The 18988-nt window shown below is 40.3% G+C and overlaps 1 protein-coding gene across 2 annotated transcripts; it reads left to right on the top strand.

Moving 5' to 3' along the window:
- The first annotated feature begins 1559 nt into the window (after positions 1-1559).
- LOC132609265 (F-box/kelch-repeat protein At2g43270-like) lies at positions 1560-11151 on the top strand. Of its 2 annotated transcripts, none has more exons than XM_060323162.1 (3): positions 1560-1823; positions 4815-5020; positions 10919-11151. In XM_060323162.1, the coding sequence occupies exons 1-3, from the start codon at positions 1786-1788 to the stop codon at positions 10954-10956; spliced, it is 282 nt and encodes a 93-aa protein (XP_060179145.1). In that variant the 5' UTR covers positions 1560-1785; the 3' UTR covers positions 10957-11151. The 2 variants fall into 2 exon arrangements, with proteins under 2 accessions (XP_060179145.1, XP_060179144.1); XM_060323161.1 differs by lacking the exon at positions 10919-11151 and adding an exon at positions 7547-7953 and having other exon boundaries at positions 1566-1823.
- The last annotated feature ends 7837 nt before the right edge of the window (positions 11152-18988 follow it).

The following is an 18988-nucleotide window of genomic DNA, read 5'->3' as shown; positions in this document are numbered from 1 at the left end:
AACCTCATTGGAACTCCAGAAGAGCTCCAAAAGGCGATTGAATATTTGAAGAAAGAATTTGAGATGAAAGATCTCGGAAAGACAAAACTCTGTCTTGGTCTGCAAATTGAACATTTCGCAAAAGGGATCTTTATCCATCAATCTGCCTATACTGAGAAAGTTTTAAATCGGTTTTACATGGACAATTCGCATCCTTTAAGTACTCCTATGGTTGTTCGCTCACTTGAAGTGAGCAAAGATCCGTTCCGACCTCAAGAAGAAAACGAAGAGCTACTTGGTCCTGAAGTACCATATCTTAGTGCAATAGGTGCACTTATGTATCTTACTAATGCTACAAGACCTGATATAGCATTTTCTGTTAATTTGCTAGCAAGATATAGCTCTTCTCCTACACGGAGGCATTGGAACGGGATTAAGCATATATTGCGATATCTGAAGGGAACTAGCGATATGGGTCTGCTTTATACTAACAAAGGTAGTACAGATCTTGTTGGTTATGCAGATGCAGGTTATTTATCTGATCCACATAAAACTCGATCTCAAACGGGCTATCTGTTTACATGCGGAGGTACTGCTATATCATGGCGATCGACCAAGCAGTCCATTGTTGCTACTTCTTCAAATCATGCTGAGATAATCGCTATTCATGAAGCAAGTAGAGAATGTGTGTGGTTGAGATCAGTGATACATTTCATCAGAGAAAGATGTGGCTTGAAGTGTGATACAAAAATACCCACAGTATTATATGAAGATAATGCTGCATGCATAGCTCAATTAAAAGGATGTTTCATAAAAGGAGATAGAACAAAGCACATTTCACCAAAGTTATTTTTCACACATGATCTCCAGAAGAATGGTGATATTGATGTGCAACAAATCCGTTCAAGTGACAATCCTGCAGATTTGTTCACTAAATCTTTGCCAACTTCAACTCTTGAGAAGATGATATTCAAGATTGGAATGCGAAGACTCCGACATCTGAATCTTGGTCTTCGTCAGGGGGAGTGAAATACGCGTTGTACTCTTTTTTCCTTAACCAAGTTTTGTCCCATTGGGTTTTCTTGGTAAGGTTTTTAATGAGGCAGCTCTCAAAGCGTATTTCTAGATATGTGCACTCTTTTTCCTTCATTAGGACTTTTTTCCACAGGGTTTTTTTTTAATAAGGTTTTAACGAGGTACATCATCTATTAATGTACATCCAAGGGGGAGTGTTATAAATATCCAACTAGTGGATATCCATTAATTTGGAAATATCCCAAAATATCCCAAATATCCTAAATATCCCAAATATCCCAAAATATCTCCTTTGTATGTTGCTCCTATAAATAGGATGCACAGATGCAATGTTGAAAGAGTAGAAGTAATATAATCTGATATCTCTCTACATATTCTCTCTCTACATATTTCTTCTGTGTATTTACTTCATAGTTTTATTTTATAACACTCTCAAATTTTAGTTACAATATTGAATTGAACTCAACCTAACCTTTTCTTAAGCCAAAGTCATTGGGTGGGACCCAATGACAATTTATTGATTTATCAAAATAATCCAAATAAAGCAAAATGTCTAAAGCAAAAAACAAAAGAAACAAAGCCAAAATTCCAAATTTTTAAAGCCGACAAATATGCAGTTCGAGCTCAATTATAGAAATCTCCGTCAGTTACAATCTGTGTAATCAAAAGACCAATGTATGCATCTATCTTCTTGTAAGCTCAAAATTGCTTTTGTAAGCTATAATTTGCTGGGCGTTGCAGTTGGTGAAGCTGGTCATTGCGATTCCACTCATGGAACCTACTCTTGAAGTTGTTGAAATGTCTATCAGGTTTGTTGTTGCATCTGAGTCCTTTGCTTCTCCTCCTCTTTCTTGAAATTTACTTCCAAAATCTAGTTGATTCCTGTTGGTATCTGAATTGTATGTTGTACGTTTCTTGATTTGTACTCCACTTTTGTGTTACTACCGCATCCAGTGAGTTTTTAGTCTCCCACTACTTTCCCCAATTAGGATAAATTTTTTAATATATATAACTGTGTATTCCGTAACCAAGAAGTGTAGGTTCCATTTTCTAATTATGTCCATCTTGTCCTTGCTGATGATGCTTTTCCATGTGATCTTGCTTCATCCTAATTCCTACTGATTTTTGCACTATGGGTTGAGTACCAAAAGGTACTAATACCACCTAGTATGCAACAACCTGTTGGGTTGGAATAAAGCTTAGGCCAAGAAAAAGCCTACTTCTTGTTTCCTTCATGTCCTTATGCTTCCTTAGTGTTTCCATACTTGGTGTACCTGCATCAATGATCAAACTGTGAGTAAAAAACTGATTCCCCCTATTTTCCTCGCAGAGGATTTGAATATAGGAATCTCTCCCTTTTCCTCTGTTTCCTCCTCCTCTCAAGATTTGCTGCATTTCCTGATTCTTATGCAAGGTGCCTCGAACTTGTCACAGTTCACCAGCTTTCTTCCCTTATTATCCATCTCCATGAAATTGTTAGCCTCAAAGTTCCCACTGTCCAAAGTAGGATTAGCTACCTGATAATTTTTACTTGTTACCTTTTCTTAACCTGTGCTCTACCACCACTGTCTTTCCTTCTCAGAGATTCCAAATGTCCTATATACTGTTAACAATCCCCCAAGGCACTTCCCATACTATGATATTCTTCAATAATAAGGAATCCGATTCTATTATAAATCCATCCATATGATTGGCATCTAGATATCTGAGGGCTTGAAGTATGGCCATAGTTCCTGCTTGTGTGATAGTGCTCATATGATCCCTCATATCTTGTGCTTGCACCTGTAAAATATCACCTTTATCATCTCTCATACAAAATCCCCAAGAACTTCTCCCACGGTTCCCTCTAGAGGCACCATCAATATTGACTTTAATCAATAATTTATCAAGTATTTTATACAGCACTGTAGTGACCTTAATAGGTTTAGAATACCTATTTAAAGCATCCACTGCATTGCTCCATTTGTATGCAGCATACTTGAAATATTTCCTCCTTACCTCCATGAACATTATCAGAGTGTGAATCACCTGTTAAATCAACTTTGTAGTTGTCATTGTCCCCACCCTCCCCACCTCCCACCCCCATCCCCATCCCTTAAAATATTCCTCCTCTTCCAAATCTCCCAAACTATAGTTTTGCTTAACTGGTAAATCCCACTATTTATTGATGACCTGAATGATGTGCAAATTCTGAATGTCAACCTAACTTATTATAGTATGAAATCAGAGAAAATGATCAAAATGGTCCTTCAAGCAGCTGAAATGGTCCTTAATGTAGGAAATGGTATATACGAAGGACTAAAAGAATCACTTTTTCTATACATTAAGGTCTATTGGTATATATGAATTTCTAAAATGATCACTTTTTCTATACATTAAGGGCTACTTTCAGCTACGTGGTATATACGAAGGCCTATAGGACAAAATTCGTTAAACTTGAATTATTGCCCATGGAGCATGTGAGGGTCGAAAGTCCGTGCCCATTTTCAAAATTATTCATCTATAATTTCCTAAAAGTTATAAGCTACCAAGTTCAGGATTTATTAAGACAAAATAGATTAAGGCCTCATTTGTTTTCATTAAAATTAAGACATCTAAATCTGCATGAGCATATGAATGATTAAAATATTGTCTCTAGATCTAAACACTAAATGATTATGACTATTTTTTTTTCAACATCTGAATGTGCCTAATTTTTTTAAAACATAATAAATATATAGTTCAAATAAAATTAGGATTAGGTATTAGCAAAAATATAAAGTTTGATAAAATAAAATCATTATTTAATAAAACATGAAACATTTATGTTCACTAGTGATGGTAGAGATGGTTTCAAGTATTGGTTGTGGTGGTTGGTACTAGTGGCTAGTAATGGTGGTGAAAATAGTTGTAATGGTGGAGGTGATTACTGTTGTAGTGACTGGTGCAATGGTGGCGATGATAGTAGTGATGGTGGTCATGATGGTGGAGCTGGTTGATGTTATAGTGTGTGGTGGTTAATTATGTGTTGGTGTTAGTTGGCAGCGGTGCGAGTTATGATAGTGGAGGTGGTTGGTGGGATGGGCAAACGATGGTAGTGGTTGATAGTGGCGGCAGTGGATATCATTATTATGATGGATGTAGTAGGTGTGGTAGCAACTGACACTAGAGGTTGATAAAAATGATCGTTGCAAGTGGTAGGCGATGATGGTGGTGCTTGATAGTGATGGTGGTAGCTGTGATGGAAAATGTGGTTAGTAGTGATGGCTGGTGGTTGTGGATAAAGTGGTGGTACCTCTTAATGATATAAAGACTTTGATCAAGAATTTAATGATTAATACCTATTAAGACCTAATAAGTGCTTAAATGGTAAACACCCTCCACCTCCAACCCAAATATTGTGGGTTCAAGTCACCGAGGGAGCTTCTGCGGAGGGGTAAAAAGAAAGTACTTAAATTTTAATTTAAACAAATGCAATTAATGGCCTAAGGTCTGAACGATGCAGACTCAAATAAATTGAACTAATCAAATGGAAGACGTGAAACAAATGGAATGTGGAAGTAATACACTCCTAAACCCCAAAAATAAATGTATGTTTTAATGATAGTAAAATGATTAGATTACTTACTATAAGGTAATTACATGGTAGTAATTATTAAAAGAAATTAAAAAAAGTGGTGAATCTATTAAAAAGGAAGCATCGAGTAATTCTCTCAATCAATTAACTCTATATATTTGCTGCTTCACTAGGTTTTTCTTCAATATTAAGCATTGTTGTCCATCATTCTTATCACCCCTTTTTGTACTACTATTGCTGCCAGGGATAATGGTGGTCCTTGGCCTGAAGACGTAGTTAGAGAGATTTTACTGAGGTTGCCCTTGAAGTCAATGATGCGATTAAAATGCATAAGCAAAAACTGGTACCAAATTATCAAGAGCCCTAGCTTTATTAGCGAGCGGTACAATTGGAGAAGTAAGAACAAGATTCTCGAATACCCGGTTTGTGAAGATGTTGGATGCCCCACAGGTGATGATTTGTCTCTCAATCCCAATTCCAATCTCAATCCTATCACTTTAATTTTCATTGTCAGATTCATTTGTACATTAAAATCATGATTATCTTTAGATATTCAAAGGTATGACACACCTATTAGGTTTTGTCGATAGCTAATTTTTTTTGTTGAAGAGAGTAATTAAGGGCAGCATAGACAACATCTCCTTGGCATTATGGAATGCTGCCACCAGGGGGGAGAGGCCTCATCCTGCACCTATCTGTGAAGTTTAACCATCGTTTAGAGTGCTCAAATATAATTGTGAGATCATACTAGACCCCATAACTAATGACTATAAGGTGGTTTGTTTTCGTCTGGGAGGACATCGCAAGTCATACCATCCCTCTGTCATATGCATATGTATATTCCTATTCAAGGGATTCATGGAGAATTCTTCTACCTTAAATTACAAAATCATTGTATATATATAAGTATAGAATTCCTTGAAATTGTTTATGTGAGCGGATCTTAGTACTGGCTGCTAAAGGAAGAACAATGTAACTATAGAACTCTTCGGTTTGACTCTAGTAGTGAGGTGTTTGCGGAGATTTAATGGTCGGACGCTACGAGCCCTTTCAATCTTTGGAGTCTAAATATGATATTGCTTGATCACTCTATTGTCCTCTTGACCATAGTTGATACACATGTCTATGATAGATGGGTAATGACCCGACTAAGGATTTCGAGCAAACTTCTTACCATTTCAGATGTTAAGTCTTGAAATTCTAACAATGTCATTCTTGCAATAAATATTCTCGTCCTGTCTCTTATAATGTTAGGATCCAAGAAACGAATCTTGAATTTCTTTATTCGAAAGTGAGGAGAAATGATATGAAAGGCGGTTGTTCAATTCATTCTTATAAGGAGAGCTGAGTAACAATTAAACGAAGAAATGGGAAGCTGGACCATTACGCTTTAGCTGACATGTTTGATTCCTCTATTATGCTTTAAACAAGAGTGAATATATAATATGTTACACACTCAGCCTGCCTATGTAACGGTTGATTTAACTAGTAATTCTACATTTTGGTTTGGAGATGACAGTCTTCACTTGTTAATTTCAATATCTTTTTCTTGTAGCATTTTTAATTCGTACTTTTAAAATTTGAATTTGTTTTGTCTTTTTTTTTTTTTTAAGTACAATTTGAAATGTATTATGACCCATGATTCATTTCATCCCCCTAAAGGAACATATAATAACCATGCTTTTATGAAGTGAAATACATGGAATTTCTATCCTCATACATTATGAGAAGAGACTTTTCTCTTCCTTCCACAAGAACACATTAATTGAGTAGTAAGAAATTGAGTTCTAAGATATGTAAGGTTGATTAACCCTTTAATTTTTTCTTGTAGTATCCTCCTCTTGCTTTCTTTCGTAGTATATATTACATGTATGTTCACCGAAATAACATGATTTGATATATGTTAAAGAAACATGAGACTATTACCTTAATTCAACCCTATTAGTCATAGTTACTTATCTATTTATTCTGCCAACACAAGCATACTCTTTTCACTGTGAAATTGACCAAGAAGATTAATTGCACATTTTATTCTGAATGTAAGTAGTGAATAGAGATATCTCTACAAATATAATACAAAGTGATGTCTACTTTTGGCTTAAGATAATTTCCAAATATTCCTCTCCCTCTTACCTTGGAAACCCACTTTTCTTAGAAAATCACGAAAAATGATATGTTGCAGCAAATATTTCTTTTTCAGCATATTTGACTCTTTTAAGGTTTATGTGGCTATCCAATTGTTGGAACCAGATGATGATCGCCAACACTAGTTTGCTTCTCAATTTGATATATGTATATATATAATTGTAATTAATTAAGCGTTAGAAAAATATATGGAGGATAAAATAAAGCTTAAGGTAGGTTTCAATAATTTCTACCAATTATAGATTGGGAGCAGAAACAACTGAAAAATCACAACATAGGAGGGTCTTGAGTCTATATTGCGAGGGAATGTCAATCAATTCTTTTTGGGTTACGGCCCAATGCGCATGTGCGCAACTGCGCGTGAGCCTAATCACTTTTCTTGCTCTTTAATAGCCTATAAAAAAGATAGTTCTTAATAAACTGAAAAAGAAAGATAGGATTCACAGCTTTTATATGAAGAACAAATAACTTACCGGTCTTGAAGCTCCTAAGCAAGTTTGTTGGCTTGTGAGAAAAATATTTGAGGCTAGCTATTGCTTCCCCAAATGTAGATGCTGTCATTCATATTGATCAATTCTCACACGGGGAAGTGTACAACATTAAGAAGACATATCTCTCCTTTCTCCCTCAATATCCAAGGCCCATATGGAAGAAATTGTTGATGTCATCAGGTGCTATATCAAGGCAATAATCTATACTATGGCTAGCATTCCAAAACAGACTTACAACAGTGGACATGCTTGCAAAATGGTGCATCCAAATTCCTCCTAATTGTGCACTCTGTAATTCCAATAATGTAAAATCAATGCAATATTTCATCTTTGATTGCAGGTACTCACACTTCATATGTACTACAATTTTATCCTGGCTGGGAATTCAGAGGCAGATCAGGTCATGGACTGAAGAGGCAGCATGACTCTTCAACAGGTTCAGAACAACATACCAAGAGCAAGTATCCTGGAATTCTAAGTGATGCAGTAATTTACCAGACCTGGACAAAGAGGAAACTAGGAGATTCTAGGCTAGAAGCATATCTAAAGTTCAAATTGTTAGAGACATTGTCTTACAGTTATACATTAGGGGAAATAATGTGTAAATGGAGCAGACTCTTACATAGTTTACAACAGTACCTTATCTACGCTTTCTAAATTTAACGCTTTAAAGCTTAGTACTACCTCCGTTTCAAAATAAGTTGTAACGACCTTAGTAATTTTACCTATTTTGCTCTTTTTGACCCTTCCCCTAGCTTCTAGTAATTGGGTAGTCTTCCCTAATTGTTGTTCTTATTTTGTGTAGATGGTCAATTACTTACTTAGCGTTATATTGCTAGACTTGTAGCGTTACGAAGCACTGGAAAGCTCTAGTAGAGTAGCTTGCTTTGTTCCAGTTCTGCACCTGAGGTAGGTTATGGTTTACTTGAGTTAGACTTTGGTTAGTTGATTGTATATGCAGTAGAATTGATGGGAGAAAGCATGACTAGGTCTTTGTACATGACGTCTGGTTGGACATCACTTAGGTTGGTATGATTTCTAATTATATGGGCTTGTCACCATTACTTTAAGTACCGAAACCTAAGCTAGAATTGTTGTGTTATGAGAAGGAAGGAGTCAATATATACTCTTCTTGTTGATTGAGATGGTTGCATATTTCATGCTGTGTTGAGTTGATTAACTGAGTCCTGTTATGACTTGTGGCATGGTAATTTGCATTTATTGACATATTCCATATTGACTGTTAGACTGGAAATACGTTGAGATGCATATTGTGACTAGATACAGAAATATATATTAAGGCACATTTGACAGAGGGTAAGGATGTGGCCTAAATAAGGGCTCGTGACCCAAGGTCATGTAATGACCCGTTTGGTCGTCATAGTCTTTCCGGCATTTTCGCCCTTTCCCGAGCATTGATTAGCTCATTTTTTTACCCGAAGGGACCGTTGGCATGCTTCCCGAGGTGTCTAGATCGGATTCGGCCAACTTTTGTGAAATATAGGCTTAAAGTGAAAAATGATTGATCCAAAGTTAACTTTGGGTAAACGGACCTTTTTTGGAATTCCGTCGATTTTGAGAGGTCCGGATGGTCGTTTTGAACTTGTGTGTGGATTTGGTTCGGTTCCACATGCACTCGGATGCATTTTGGTACTTGGGTTGGGAAATTGAAATTAAGGTATCGAGGGTTGACTCGATCAAAGAGACTTCCGTTGGAAATTCCGAGGCCACGGGCGTGTTCGTAGCGTGTTTTTATGTGTGTCTATGTGTATGGTACGTGAGCAGATGGCCTCGGGAAGTAGTCAAAAATTGGATCAAATTGTGAAACTTAGAGTAAGTTTTTGGGGACTGGTGCCCGCTTTGGCGGCACCAGCACCGCGGCAGCGGTATCGCTGGAGCGGTAACCTTGCCGCTGGAGTAGTCCAAGCAATTTAGGCTTAGCCGCTGAAGCGGTCTAAGCGGTTGAAGCGGTTCCGCTGGAGCGGTCCCACTGTCGCCAAAGCGGGTGACGGGTAGTGTGTATAATTAATAAAGTGTTAAAAACCTTTAGACCCTTATTTATTTTCATTTCGAAATTAGAGCTTTTGGGGAATGTTCTTGGAGATATTTTAGGAATACTCTTCGAGGTAAATCTTGTTGTCCCTCTTTTATTTCATTAATCCTAATCATCATAGATTCCCCGTTCCTTTAATAATCCCTTAGTAATGAAAGATGAAAGTGGGCTTTGATGAACATTTTCTCTAGGCTTATTAATGATGAAATTGATGGTGTTTATGTTAGATTTTGATTAATCTAAGCTTATTAATCATATATCTTCCATTTCTAGTGTTGAATTTCGGAATCAAAGAGTTAGGGTTTATACCCAAATTGGGGGTTTTTGCTTCAAATTTGAAACTGGGTAATCTATGAGTTAATTTAGCAATTAGTGGTTGGGTTATGATCATCTAGTGCTTAATTTAATATTTTGCTTTCGAATTTCCCATTTTGTCCTTGTGGGCCCTGTTTTCCCAATTTCTAGGGTTAGATTCACCTAAATTGGATAGTAGCAATATTAGTATCATTCTTCATGATTTCTAATCTAGATTTTGAATATGTCTAGACTACTTTGGTTCTGAGGCTCAGCGGAAAGGCAAGGCGATAAAGTGAGTTGTTGATGTTTGTGGTTCGGCTATCCAGGTAGGTTATGGCTTACCTTTAGTGAGACTTCGTATAGCAAAGCACATATTTGGATTATATTGTCGGAGGCAGCATGTGAACCTTCGAGTATGAAGTTGGGTTGGATATTGCCTTAGGTTGGGCTCTGTTCTGTGTTTGGGGCTAGCCACCTTGTTGTGTTGTGATTTCATTGTTCTATTGTATTATCTTGATGCCATGAGTTGTTGATAGATATTGGGTTATGTTTTATCATCTTGATTACGATGTTGTTAGCGTACCCACTGTTGGTACTTGGGATTCGGTTATATTGTTGGCATACCCACTGTTAGTATTTGTGATTCGGACATATTGTTGGCATACCCATTGTTGGCCATTGTGATATTGAGCATGACTATTGATGTCGATACATGCATTGTACGCACTCTTATTTTTCATGATACACTGTTGAGATACTGATGATACTTAATGAAACACTTTGATGAGCTGGGCTCGGTTTTACTTGAGTGACATGAGATGGCCGATATTTGATGTTAGTCCCGAAATCATTGATTGAGTGAGTTCATGGACTCCGCGAGTCCCCCAAAAGTGATGCCGGTGAGAACCCCCCGTGGGAAAATATCCGGGGTTCCGTCTGTCTGTTGGGCAAAAATCCGGGACGGGTGACACTTAGAATTCGCGAGTCACACTGGGTTGTGCTACCGAGATGTCGATATTTCCTTCCGGAGTACATGTGTACACAACATTTGCATGGCATTGCATTGCATTTATACACTATTGCATTGCATTGCATTATGGCTTGATTTTGAGATATTCAGTGTTGTACTTGTGATGTTGGATTCGGACTTGATATGTTCAGACTTGGCACAATTGGGATTAGATGCTTTACTTAGGCAATGGCGTGTACTTGGATTTGATTACATTTGATTTATACTTGGTGACTTGTCTGCTTATCTGCTTTATTATCTGAATTGTGTTAGCTATGCCTAGTCGGCCAATGATGCCTACCAGTACTGTTGTTTTATACTGACCTGCACTTGTTGTTCCTTTATGAATGCAGAGTATCAGGTTGGATCTGTTTCTGTTACACGTGGCTGATAGTCGTTTCAGCATTATCCTCGAGTATCCATGGTCGTTCGCTGCCTTGAAGACTTTTCTATCTTTATGTCCTATTCTATTCATAGACATAGACACTTTATGTATTATTGTTCCAGACTTGTATTATTTCCCTCTTAGATTGCTCTTGTATTATTCAGACTAGACCTTGGGGGTTTTATTATTATTCCGTACTATTCTATATATATATATATATATATATATATATATCGTGAGACTTACGTATTTATTCTATTTCGTTGCTTGATTTAATTATTATTTCTTAATTGTAGTTGGGTTAAGGGTTCGCTTATCGAGGTGGGAGAGGTAAGTGCCCGCGCGGCTTATGCCAAAATTAGGTCGTGACAGGTTTGTATTGGGCCCTAGGTTGCCCGGTCTATAATACAAGAGCGTCTCGTGGACCGGTACGATGAGCTCCGTACTTATTTGCGAGAGGCTATAGGACATTTAGAAAATCTCACCTTCTTTCATTCTTTCGTGCTACTTTATTCCAATTGGTATCTGACTCTTATCCCTTCTCTCACAGATGGTAAGGACTCGAGCTACGGCTCGAGATCAGCTGCCAGAGCCCGCAGCTACGGCTGGCACCCGAGAGCGAGCGACAGCTAGAGGGCATGGTAGAGTGAGAGGCTGTGGGGCTACCCCAGCTTGGGGCATAGCTTTTGTGGTGGGACAGCGGCGAGAGAGGTCTCCATCTCCCGGGCCATAGTATCAGCTGGATCGAGACTAGGCCGCAAAGGATGGTATGACCCCAGCACGGACATAGCCTGAGGTTACTTCGGATCAGGCCATGCATAACACTACGACCAGGATTCTACTTCATCTTGATGCCTAGCAGGCAGTAGCTAGTGTTACTACTCCCGGCGGGGGTTCAGAGACCAGAGTTGGGACGCAGACCCCTGAGCAGGGACCTATGAAGGTAGCACATCCCGCCGCAGCTATGGCTCCTTGCATTGATGCGATACCCACTCCTGGTGATGATATTAGGCCTATGGAGGGCGCTGTTATAACTGCTTCTGATCAGGACCTTGTTGGAAGATTCAGGAAGTTAAAGCCGCTGACGTTTGCTGGTACTCCTTCTGAGGATGCTTATTCTTGATATGCACGAGTTGCTGCACCGTATGGGGATCGTGGAGACCCACGGGGTTGATTATGACTCCTACCAGTTTCGTGGCGACGCGAAGATGTGGTGAAGGTATTTCATGGCTTGCATACCTGAGGGTTCCCCTCCTTTAACTTGGACTCAGTTTTACGGAGCCTTCCGTGAGAAGTGTGTGCCTCGGTCTTTGCGAAAGGCGCGTAGGGAGGAGTTTTTGCAACTTGAGCAGAAGGGCATGTCTTTGGAGTCCTATGTGACCCGTTTTCTATATTTGGCCTGTTATTCTACTCCTTTGATCCCTACTGAGGCCGATAGGATCAGGCGTTTTGTTAGGGAACTAGTGGGCTCTCTACAGGTTCCTTGTCTTCCGATGGACTCATAGGGGATTTCTTCTAGTCCATTATCGACCATGCTTCTATGGTTGGGGGCGCTAACGCCCGTGCTTTTGGTGGTAGTGACAAAAGATAGCGTCAGACTGCTAGTTTTGGGGATTCTGGTTCGAGGGGCGCCGGTCATTTTTCGAGGCCACCTCAGCCATATTCCGGTTGTCTAGTGCATTCAGCGTTACAGGTTTCCCCTAGTGAGCCACCCAGGCGGAAGGCTCCTGAGAGTTCGTTCTCCAAACCAGTGGACAGGGCTGCGTCATCCGGGTCTTCAGTTTCTGCGTATCAGCATTCGACTCTTATTACCTGTTTTTCTTATGGAGAGGTTGGGCATGTTGTTAGGAGATGTCCCTGACTCAGGCAGAATTATCAGCCGCCGAGGACTCCAACATCATCTGGTGGTCGAGGTGGGGTTTCTCAGAGGGACAGCGCTCAGTTAAGCTGCGGTGCTTGTCATGGTTCTAGACGTGGTTCTCAGAGTGTGAGAGGGGGATCTCATACTGGGCGTAGTGGAGCCCATTGTTACTCATTTTCGGATAGGCCCGAGGCGAAGGCCTCAGTGCTGTGATTTCATGTACCATTTATGTCCGTCATAGAGCAGCATCTGTGTTATTTGATCCTGGATCCACCTATTCGTATGTATCTGTATTTCATGCTGTTTGTTGGCATTTGCCTTGTGATAGCATAGATATACCTGTTCATGTGTCTACTCTAGTCGGAGATTATGTGATTGTTGATCGAGTCTACCAATCTTATTTGGTTACTTTTATGGGGTACGACACTTGAGTAGATTTGATGATTCTCGATATGGTGGACTTCAATGTTATATTAGGTATGTCTTGGCTTTCTCCTTATCACGCGATCTTGGACTGTCACGCCAACACAGTCATCTTAGCTATGCCGAGCATTCCTAGGCTTCAGTGGAGGGATGCTCCTACTCTCGCTCCAAAGAAGATCGTTTTCTTCCTTTAGGCGAAGAATTTAGTTAGTAAGGGGTGTTTGGCTTACTTAGCTCATGCTTGTGATACGATGGTAGCATCTCCACGCCTTGAGTCTATCCCTATTGTGAGCAAGTTGGCGAAGGTATTTCCGTCGGATCTGTCGGGTATGCCACCCGATCGTGACATTGATTTCTGTATTGACTTGGATCCGGGCACTCGCCCTATCTCTATTCCGCCATATCAGATGACACCTGCCGAGTTGAGGAAGCTTAAGGAGCAGTTACAGGATTAATTGAGCAAAGGGTTCATTAGACCGACTGTCTCCCCTTGGGGTGTTCCTATGTTATTTGTGAAGAAGAAAGATGGGACCATGAGGATGTGTATTGATTATCGCCAGTTGAACAAGTCACTATTCGGAACAAGTGCCTTATGTCTCATATTAATGATCTGTTTGACCAGCTTCAGGGTGCTTCGGTGTTTTCGAAGATTGATTTGCGTTTCGGCTATCACCAGTTGAAGATCAGGGCGGAGGATATTCCGAAGACAACTTTTCGGACGAGATATGGCCATTATGAGTTTCTACTGATGTCTTTTGGGCTTACCAATGCCCCGACTGCATTTATGACTTTGATAAATGGCAACTTTAGGCCATTCCTTGATTCCTTCGTGATTGTATTCATTGATGACATCTTGGTGTATTCCAAGAGTAGGGAGGAGCATGAAAGCCATCTTTGTTCTGTTCTTGGTTTGTTGAAGAAATATAGCCTGTTCGCTAAGTTTTCTAAGTGTGAGTTCTGGTTAGAATCTGTAGCATTCTTAGGCCATGTTGTGTCTAAGGATGGGATTATGATTGATCCACAAAAGATTGAGGCTGTAAGGGGTTGGGCGAGGCCCACTACTGTTACTGAGATTCGTAGTTTTGTGGGTTCGCTAGTTATTACCGTCGCTTTGTGAAGGGTTTTGCTGCTACTGTTTCATCCTTGACCAGATTGACTCAGAAGGATGTTCTCTTCCAGTGGACGAATGATTGTAAGGAGAGCTTTCAAAATCTCAAGCTTCTTTTAACTACAGCTCCGATCTTAGCATTTTCCGTGGAGGGTAAGGATTTCACGGTCTATTGTGATGTCTCCCGTATGGGCTTGGGTACAGTGTTGATACAGGGTAGAGTAATAGCTTATGCTTTCCGTCAGTTGAAGGTTCATGAGAAGAATTACCCTACCCATGATTTGAAGTTATTGGTCGTGGTCTTCGCGTTGAAGATTTGGAGGCATTATTTGTACGGCGTTCATTGTGAGGTTTTCACTGATCATCGTAGTCTTCAACATGTGTTTACCCAAAGAGATCTTAATTCCAGACAACGCCAATGGATGGAGCTCCTGAAGGACTATGACATCTTTATTTTGTATCATCCCGGAAAAGCCAATATGGTGGTTGATGCCTTGATTCGCAAGGCAGTGAGTATGCGGAGTTTAGCTCGATTGATTGTTTCCGAGCATCCATTGGCCATGAAGGTTCAGACTCTAGCTAACAGTTTCGTCCGCCCTGATATTTCAGCTCGGGGCAGGGTTTTGGCTTGTATAGAGGTGAGGTCGTCTTTATTGGATCGGATCGGATCAGGACTCATCAGTTTGAGGACGCTCAGTTAAGCAAGATCCGAGATAGAGTTTTGAGGGGTGAGGCCAAGGAGGTCGTGTTTGATTCTGAGGGCATTTTGAGGATTAGAGGACGCGTGTGCGTTCCTCGTGTTGGTGATTTGATTCAGATGATCTTGTCTGAGGCTCATAGCTCTCGCTATTCCATTCATCCGGGGGCGAATAAGATGTACTGTGACTTGAGACAGCACTATTGGTGGCGTCGGATGAAAAGAGACATAGTTGATTTTGTAGCTAAGTGTGGTAATTATCAGCTGGTAAAGTATGAGCACCAGCGACCCGGTGGGGTGCTTCAGAGGATGCCCATTCCCGAGTGGAAGTGGGAGAGGATTACTATGGATTTTTTCACGGATCTTCCGAGTGGAAAGTTTAACTCCATTTGGGTGATAGTTGATCAGTTGACTAAGTCCGCTCACTTTGTTCCAGTTCAGGATTCCTACACCGCAGAGAAGTTAGCCAAAATGTACATTTGGGATATCGTGAGGTTGCATGGGGTTCCTATCTCTGTTGTATCGGATAGGGGTACTATCTTCAATTCCCGTTTTTGGATGGCGTTTCATGAGGAGTTGGGTACCCGATTGGATCTTAGTACAGCTTTTCATCCCCAGACTGATAGCCAGTCCGAGCGGACCATTCAGGTGCTCGAGGACATATTGAGAGCGTGTGTTATTGATTTAGTGGTCATTGGGATCAGCACTTGTCCTTGGTGGAGTTTGCGTACAATAACAATTATAATTCGAGTATTAGCATGTCGACTTTTGAGGCCTTGTATGGTAGGAGGTGTAGATCTCCGGTTTGTTGGTTTGATATGTTTGAGGCTCGGCCTTGGAGTACATATCTGTTGAGAGAGTCCCTTGATAGAGTGAGAGTTATTCAGGCCAAGTTTTTGGCAGCTCAGATTCGGTAAAAGATGTATGCGGACCTGAAGATCCGGGATTTGAAGTTTGCTATGGGTGACCAAGTACTATTGAAGGTTTCACCCATGAAGGGTGTTATGAGGTTTGGTAAGAGGGGAAAGTTGAGCCCCCAGTATATTGGTCCATTTGAGATTGTTGACCGTATCGGTGGTGTAGCTTATGAGTTGGCATTGCCGCCAGGATTGGCGGAGTTCATTCGATTTTTTATGTTTCGATGCTGAAGAAGTATCATGCCGACGGTACCTACATTGTTCGTTGGGATTCTATATTGCTTGATGAGAATTTGACCTATGAGAAGGAGCCTATTGCAATTTTGGATAGGCAGGTTCGAAAGTTGAGGTCGAAAGATATTGCTTCGGTGAAGGTGCAATGGAAGCACCGTCTTGTGGAGAAGGCTACTTGGGAGACCGAGTCCGACATGCATAGCTGATATCTTCAGTTGTTCACTAATTCAGGTGTTCCCCGCTCCTTTTTTGTTCTTCGCTCAAGGACGAGCGAAGGTTCAATTAGTATCTGATGTAACGACCTGTTTGGTCGTTATAGTCTTTTCGGCATTTTTTCCCTTTACTAAGCATTAATTAGCTCATTTTTTACCCGAGGGGACCGTTGGCATGCTTCATGAGGTGCCTATACCGGATTCAGGCAACTTTTGTGAAATATAGGCTTAAAGTGAAAAATGGTTGACCCAAAGTTGACTTTTCGATAAACGAACCTTTTTGAAATTCCGTTAATTTTGAGAGGTCTAGATGGTCGTTTAGTACTTGTGTGTGTATTTAGTTCGGTTCTCAATGCACTCGGATGCATTTTAGGACTTGGGTTGGAAATTAGAATTAAGATATCGGGAGTTGACTCGGTCAACGAGACCTCTGTTGGAAATTACGAGGCCACGGACGCGTTCGTAGCGTGTTTTTATGTGTGTCTATGTGTATGGTATGTGAGCAGATGACCTCGAGAATTAGTCGAAAAATTGGATCATATTGTGAAACTTGGGGTAAGTTTCTGGTGTCTAGTGTCCGCTTTGGCGGCACCAGCACCGCGGCAGCGGTGCCACTAGAGCGGTAACCCTGCCGCTGGAGCGGTCCAAGCATTTTAGGCTTGGCCGCTGAAGAGGTTCCGCTAGAGCAGTCCCACTGTCGCCAAAGCAAGTGACGGGCAGTGTGTATAATTAATGAAGCGTTAAAAGCCTTTAGACCCTCATTTATTTCCATTTCGAAATTAGAGCTTTTAGGGACTGTTTTTGGAGACATTTTGGGAATACTCTTGGAGGTAAATCTTTCTATCCCTCTTCTATTAGATTAATCCTAATCATCATAGATTCTCTCTTTCCTTTAATAATCCCTTAGTAATGGAAGATGAAAGTGGGTTTTGATGAACATTTTGTCTAGGCTTATTAATGACGAAATTGATGGTGTTTATGTTAGATTTTGATGGATCTAAGCTTGTTAATCATATATCTTCCATTTCTAGTGTTGACTTTCGGAATCAAAGAGTTAGGGTTTATAACCAAATTGGGGGTTTTTTGCGTCAAATTCAAAATTAGGTAATCTCTGAGTTAATTTAGCAATTAGTGGTTGGATTATGATCACCTAGTACTTAATTTGATATTTTGCTTCCGAATTTGCCTCGTTTCCCCAATTTCTAGGGTTAGATTGACCTAAATTGGATAGTAGCAATATTAGTTATCATTCTTCATGATTTCTAATCTAGATTTCGAATATGTCTAGACTACTTTGGTTCTAAGGCTCAGCGGAAAGGCAAGGCGATAGAGTGAGTTGTTGATGTTTGTGGTTCGACTATCCAGGTAGGTTATGGCTTACCTTTGGTGAGACTTCGTATAGCAAAGCACATATTTTAGATTATATTGTCGGAGGCAGCATGTGAACCTTCGGGTATGAAGTTGGGTTGGATATTGCCTTAGGTTGGGCCCTGTTATGTGTTTGGGGCTAGCCACCTTGTTGTGTTGTGATTTGATTGTTCTATTGTATTAGCTTGATTCCATGAGTTGTTGATAGATATTGGGTTATGTTTTACCATCTTGATTACGATGTTGTTGGCGTACCCACTGTTGGTACTTGGGATTCAGTTATATTGTTGGTACACCCACTGTTGGTATTTGTGATTCGGACATATTGTTGGCATACCCATTGCTGGTATTTGTGATATTGAGCATGATTATTGATATTGATACATGCATTGCACGCACTCTTATTTTTCATGATACACTGGAGATACTGATGATACTTGATGAAACACTTTGATGAGCTGGTCTCGATTTTACTTGAGTGACGTGAGATGGCTGATATTCGATATTAGTTCCGGAATCGTTGATTGAGTGAGTGTATGGACTCCGCGGGTCCCCAGAGTTGTGCCGGTGAGAACCCCCCGTGGGAAAAGATCCGGGGTCCCGTCTGTCTGTTGGGCAAAGATCCGGGACGGGTGGCACTTAGACTTCGCGAGTCACACTGGGTTGTGCTACTGAGATGTCGAAATTTTCGTCCGGAGTACATGTGTACACACCATTTGCATGGCGTTGCATTGCATTCATACGCTATTGCATTGCATTGCATTATGGCTTGATTTTGAGATGTTTGGTGTTGTACTTGTGATGTTGGATTTGGACTTGATATGTTCAGACTTGGTACAATTGAGATTAGATGCTTTACTTAGGCGATGACGTGTACTTGGATTCGATTACATTTGATTTATACTTGTTGATTTGTTTGCTTATCTGCTTTATTATTTGAATTGTGTTAGCTATGCCTAGTCGGCCGAAGATGCCTACCAGTACTGTTGTTTTTGTTACACCTCGGAAAATCCCCCGTACATGTACAGTGAACAGGCTAACAGAGGGCCTAGGGTATACGATGTTTTGATGAGTAAGAAGAAGTATTAGATGGCCCTCAACGAGGTTTCAAAAGCGTACGATGCAAGGAAAGAAAGTTGCCAAGTAAAATGAACCATCTATTGCGAATCGGACAAAGAATAATGAGTAACAAATTGGCGATGGTATAGTGATGCCTTA

This window comes from Lycium barbarum, chromosome 9 (genome assembly GCF_019175385.1).
Source record: "Lycium barbarum isolate Lr01 chromosome 9, ASM1917538v2, whole genome shotgun sequence".
Lineage (NCBI taxonomy): Eukaryota > Viridiplantae > Streptophyta > Magnoliopsida > Solanales > Solanaceae > Lycium > Lycium barbarum.
The sequence above is the reverse complement of the archived record's forward strand: the minus strand, read 5'-3'. Positions and strand labels throughout refer to the sequence as shown.